This window comes from Prosopis cineraria, unplaced genomic scaffold (assembly GCF_029017545.1).
Source record: "Prosopis cineraria cultivar Desert tree isolate PC_DT_omini unplaced genomic scaffold, ASM2901754v1 PC763, whole genome shotgun sequence".
Classification (NCBI taxonomy): Eukaryota; Viridiplantae; Streptophyta; class Magnoliopsida; order Fabales; family Fabaceae; genus Prosopis; species Prosopis cineraria.
The window spans coordinates 6,647-12,968 of record NW_026556088.1 but is presented as its reverse complement, the minus strand read 5'-3'; the positions used below and the strand labels follow the sequence as shown (position 1 = coordinate 12,968).

Genomic DNA, 6,322 nt, shown 5'->3' with positions numbered 1-6,322 from the left:
TAAGTGTTGAAGCAATAAAAAATTAATTTTCCCGTAAAAATATTTTCTAGTCTTTGAGTTGTAGGTCAGGGGAACCTATAGTATTAGCTGAATTAAAAATTGTGGCGGGCGCTGATTCAAGCCAAGCACCATCGATCTAGCCCTATATAAATACAGCATTAATAATTGGATGAATGGCAAATCATATACCCAATTCCACACAAGTTGGTCGGGGGAACAAAAATCATGCGAAACTGCAACACCATGTTTTGGCCGTCAAATCAGCGCCCATGCCCAGATTGGGAGTTCTGGCAGGAGCCCTCTGATGGTTTTCTGGTCTCACTGTCAAGCAGCCAAGTTCACGACGACCCTTTCCATGATTATCTCTGCTTTGATATGGTTGACAGGGCAAATCAACCACTGGTGAATATGGAAGCCATGGAAGCGAAGACTGTCAAGGAAAGAACATACATAGGGGTGAGGAAGAGACCATGGGGAAAATTCGCAGCAGAGATCAGAGACACTACCAGGAATGGCAGAAGAGTTTGGCTGGGAACGTTCCAGAGCGCGGAGGAAGCTGCTTTAGCTTACGACCAAGCTGCATTCACCATGAGAGTCAACTCTGCTGTTCTGAATTTTCCGGTGGAGAGGGTTAGGCAGTCTCTGCGAGATATCAGGTATGGCTGCCGCAAAGGCTGTTCGCCTGCTTTAGCCCTCAAAGAGAGGCACTACATCCAAAGAAAACTGTCGTCAAAGGCTGAGAAAGACAGAGCCAAGCAGCAACCAGAGGTGGTGGTTCTAGAGGACTTGGGCGCTGAATATCTGGAGCAACTTCTCAGCGCATGTGATCAAAATACAAGCCCTATTTACTTCAAATAATCAAACCTGTTTCACAACTTTATTACTGTTACTTCTATCGGTTCACATATATACTTCTAAATTGTGATATCTTGGTAATTAGAAGAACACTCTCCCCGGCCTTTCCGTTCTATTTGTTGGTATTCGTTGAAAAATTTCATTTCTGATGCAAGAAGGAAGGAGTATAAAAAATTATAATGATCATACCTTCAGCTGAAGCTACGCTACTCACAAGGCATTATCCCGACCATTGCATCCTTCTCAGTTGACTTCTTTGTTTCCAGCTAACCCTCGTGGCGTCTGCATTTTGAAGTTCTATAAGCTTAAGTCCTTTCTTCAACCATAATATGTGACGTTCAACTTGCAGAAATCTGTTTCAAAAGTAGCTCCAAATCCTTCACTAGTTTTACCCCAAAGAGAAATCTTCACAAGACATGGCCAAAAGAGACGAATTAATCTTACCACAAAGACCATTTATTTTCAATCACACAGCACCTAAAATATATTTTGATGAGCATCACCGTAAACAGAAATATTCACAAAACACAGGGAAAAGAATACACATATTAACTTCGCGAGGAAATTAAACATAATTAACTTGCACAGACGATTCTATTTCCCAAAAAAAAAAAAAATTGCATTGACGATTAGAATCTTTCCCTATATGACAAAGGATATGGCCAGAAATTCTCCATTTCACTGAAGACTAGGGAGATGATATATATATTTAAGGCCTGAGGATACTAGTATTGTTCGATGAGTATGGAACTATGGATTACTAATAATGTCTACGGTAAAAATCTTGTAGAGTTTAGAGAAAGAAGCAAGTCTCATTCATATATTCTCACTCTTTATGCCAGTCTCTCTTAAATTAACAAAAACTTTGTAATCAACTACTACAAAAGATGTTCGCACAGGCATTTGATCCTGTAGGAAAGTGTAATACTTTAACCAGAATAGCAGTCAGCAGGGACACGAGATTTTACGTACATATGATAATGAACTAAGGTGGCGTTTGGAGTTTAGATTTAAAATCTCATATTTAAAATCATTTATTTAAAATTATTTATTTGGATAATGTAAAAATCTTAAAAAGAAAGAGAGAAACAAACTAAGTTTCAAAGTGAAAATGGAGGATTGAGAGTAATGAATTTACCTCTACTCTTTACTCAATAAAAGACAAGAACAACTGAGAGATGAGAGAAAATGCGAGAGTGACAGAAGCACCAATAGTGAAAATGAAAAAAAAAAAGAGAGAGAAGTTTGGAGTAGTTAAAATTTTAAATAACTAAAGTATAAAGATAAATTGGAATTATAATGAAATTATGACAAGAAATATATATTTGGATTTGAATAAAATCTAGATCTATTGATTTTTATGCATCCAAATGAGGGATTTGACCCAAACTTAAATTTTTATTAATCTAAACATAACGAATTTGCTATTACAATAAATTGTGGTTTATTCCGTTATCAAGTATTACAGGATACAGCAGCATGGAGCATACGTATTTCATTTCCACACTTGCATGCACTCTACTAACTAGAGAGCAAAGAAAAATTAATAACTAGAGACAGCAAATAGAAAGAAATATGACTAGTTCCTTATCTCAAAGGCTCAAACTGTAAGTAGTTGTTTATCCCAAACTCCATAACAACATGACTCATGATCTAGTTAGCTGATCAAAAAGCAAGTTGTGCTTGCAATTGGAAGGTTCTCTCTGTATTTTCAAAATATTAATCACAATAAAATTAAATTGACAGTTGATTCTAGCATGACAAAATATCTCTCCAACTGCATGCAATTTCCCCATGTATAGCACAACATCATATTTAATAGAAAAATCAGATCCTATCTCACAAAATTAACAAAAATAAGATGAACACTGTACAATTTACCAATAATGTCATGCCTCGTTTAGTTGCCATTTTATATCCCATAATAGTCATCAGAGTGATTTTGAATTCTACAACCACCAATAACCAGAAATCATGTCAAGTGTACCAAAAAGTAGTTAATAAAAATGGTAAAAGCAACCAAGTTAGGCAACCTCAAATATTGATGATGGAAATTTAGATAAAGGCTCGCAAATTCGATTCTCATTAGGAAAAAGAAAAGGTCAAGTTAAGAATCATCGAGGTCATCGAATAAATCAAGTAAAAAATTAGGAAATCTCAAATAAAATGCTTTCAACAAATGTTATTTTTATGATGGCAGCAAACAAACTTTTCTTTACTGTATGACATTCATAGAAGAAAATCCAACACATATCGTATATACGCTATAAAATAAGAAAATACAACATTGGTTTAGTCACGGCATAAGATAACCAGTCGACAACAAGCATGCACTCGGTTCGTAGTAAGCGCACAAAGTCATGGAGCAAACTGTAGCTCATGCTACGGTTCATGATTCTCAAGAAAAACTACTGGCATGCATATCCAGATATGGCAGATTTCAGGTTGAAATTTGCGGCTCACATTGACGAGTCTTTCGTATCAAGGGACAATCCCTACTCCAGACTCAAGAAAACAAAAAAAAAAAAAAAGGGTACACAAAAGCCCTATTTGTGTTACTCTTACTAAAAGAGGTGGGGGATGTATTATTTGATACCTGATCCGGTAAATGCTTGAGACTCCAGGATAAATAAATTGATCTCTCCAGGAAATAATGATTGCATAGGCTGGCTATTAAAAAACGAATAGAAAAAGGATAAAAGATAATTGCTATGTAATTGGTGGAAATCGTCACATACATAGAGATCTTCATGTCAGCTATCGAATTCTAAACATGAATACCAAACAACATATATGTAACACGCATCTACATCCTAGAATCCTAGATGCTTGGACAAAGATGATGCACATTCCATCACTCATCGGCGTGCGTGATATGTGTGCGTGCATAAAAAAAAATCATAGCATCCAATATTTTCAGGCATCTGAAGTCAAAACAGAAAGTTAAGACAATTTTGAAAATAAAAAAAAAAATGAAAGTTGAAGTCTTGATGAAGACAAATAAAACTTATAAGTGTGTATATATATATATATGTCGGGTGGTAATTAGCATCAAATGATAAAATATTGAAAAAGTCTACATGAATCAAAAGTCTAAATTCTAAAACATACAAAATTAAAAGGAATTACCAATCAGACAGAGATGTTCAAACAAAATGTGAGAAGGAAAAAGACACAGATATGTGTGTGTGTGTGTGTGTGGTGTGTGTGTGTGTGTGTGTGTTAATAACAGTAGTAGCAAAATGGTTATTATGTCAGTTGAAAAGATATACAAAATCTAATGATACGACTTAAGTCCTTGGACGCGGGTCTCGCCATTGTTAATATTAACACTTTTTTTTAAAAAAAAAATCATTTCTGCAAACGATGTTTATATTAATTAATACGGATAGAAAACAATTGTTATACTGGAGATGATGGGAAAGTCCTTTTTAATCAATCAGATAACGACTATATATCTCAGTGCCATTAAATTTTACTGGAATATCTGCAAGACATCAACCAGCAACAAGGGAACCGTTTCATCATAAGTATTTTTCGATCCAGAATAATGGTAGCGGTAATCAAGCAATAAAAAGAAGAGGGAATTTCATATTTACCCTGGGAATAAATTCATGGTATCCTCGCCTTGCCTATTACCTGCACCGGAAATAATTTTTCTTGAAAGCAGAATAGCAAAATCAGGATTCGCAAAAATTGGGAATCCGAAAACATCGAAGCAGTACGGAACTTGCGAAAACTGGGTTTAGCATCGAAGGAAAAGCATGAACCGTAAGGCACAGAAGGAGGGATTTTCGTGGGAGTGAAGAATGTTAGGGTATGAATTACAGAAGCGGCGGGGGGAAGAGAGAGAGGTGCTGGTTTTCCAGGAAAAACGGGCATTAAGAGATTAACAGTGTCTGATCTCGAGGGAACAAAATAAGTTAAATGCACCGCCATGAAATTACAAAGCTTTCCAGCTTTGTTTGGGCCCCCAAAAAAGTGTGCGCGCTGTGGATAATACGGTAAATGCCTTGATATTTCTTTTGGCTCTTAACTTAAGCATAAATAAAAATAATATATTTGCCTATTTAATACTTTTTGTGAACTAAATTTTAACGAAAGTATTAACAATTTTATTTTTATATAAAATGATTTTATATTTATTAATAAAAATTCTAATAATTTTTTTTAATAGTGTTTAACTTTAAAGGCCGTAAAAAACTTGCTCTCCCACCTCATCTTTATACCTATTTCTAGCCAAATTGACACCCAAATGACAAAATGGAACTCTATATCGTTTGAGATGTTTTAAGCTTTTATAAAATTATTTCTACTAAACATTATATTTCTGGTAAACATGAAACTTCATGCAATTTAACTTAATAATGATAACTATAATTAAAGTAAAGTTTGGATTGGTGGAATTGAGTTTCAATTTAGATTTAAAATCTCATATTTGGGTGGTATAAAAAATTTTAATTTTCAAAAATAATGAGAAAAAGATGAAAAGAATGAAAATGAGAAGAGAACGAAAAAGTTAGAGTAACTATCATTTTAAATAACTACGATATGATGTAAAAGAGATTTGAAATTACAAAAAAAAAGTATAATAAAATATGGATTTTCATGTATTTTTATGGATCAAAATGATTTACCTGGATTAAATCCAAATCCCCTACATCCACACGCAATATAAATATTTTTCTAAAAAATATCCAATTGAAATTTCTAGAACAGGAGAAAAATAAATAAAACTCAACTAATTGTTTTTTAAAAATAATGTAATTTACTCTATCAAGAAAAATAATATACTAGCTTGAATACTATAAGTGCAGAATTTGTCACACATATCCTACGAATCACTGACATATTGTAGATAACAAACCGTGAGAAGGGAAGGCACTTCTAGCATAATAGGAGATTGATTCCTCTACATTTAAAAATGGCAAATTTCTGTGGAAAAAAAAATCGGTAAATTTCATGAAGCTGGTCTTTAAAAAAAAGATTTTATATTTTATTATAAAAAAATAAAAAATAAAACTAAAAGGTAACATAAATTCATAAATCTCAATTTTATTTCAAAAGATTTGGCGAGGTGCCAATAGTCCTAGTGCGTCGGAGAAGTTTCTTGGAAAATCATGCCTATCACATAAAATTCTGAATAGGATCACAGAGAATTTAATGCACGCCTGCAAATAAGATGAGAATCCTCTTCCAGAACCATTTATGTTTAAACTCCCGGCAGCAAAACCAACCATACATTATATATTCTACTAAATTACCGATACCGTCAGGTAAATAAAACTTAAACAGCCAATCTTTTTGGTGGAATACCCATGCATGTTAACGGTGAACTTGAGTACTTTTTTTGGGGGGGGGGCAAAAGAAAAATGGGTACCTTCATGTTGAGTATCAGAATAAATCAATCAGATACTAATAATTATTGCGTAACAGACAGGTTTTATTAGGGGTAGCCTCTATCTTC

The 6,322-nt window shown here is 34.0% G+C and overlaps 1 protein-coding gene across 1 annotated transcript; it reads left to right on the top strand.

The window, feature by feature from the left end:
- Nucleotides 1–216: 216 nt before the first annotated feature.
- LOC129298287 (ethylene-response factor C3-like) lies at nt 217–892 on the top strand. Its single transcript, XM_054936687.1, has one exon. The coding sequence runs from the start codon at nt 226–228 to the stop codon at nt 856–858; it is 633 nt and encodes a 210-aa protein (XP_054792662.1). The 5' UTR covers nt 217–225; the 3' UTR covers nt 859–892.
- Nucleotides 893–6,322: the final 5,430 nt, after the last annotated feature.

Excerpts from the sequence above, each read along its gene's own strand:
- LOC129298287 (XM_054936687.1), top strand. The coding sequence starts at position 226 with ATGCGAAACTGCAACACCATGTTTTGGCCGTCAAATCAGCGCCCATGC.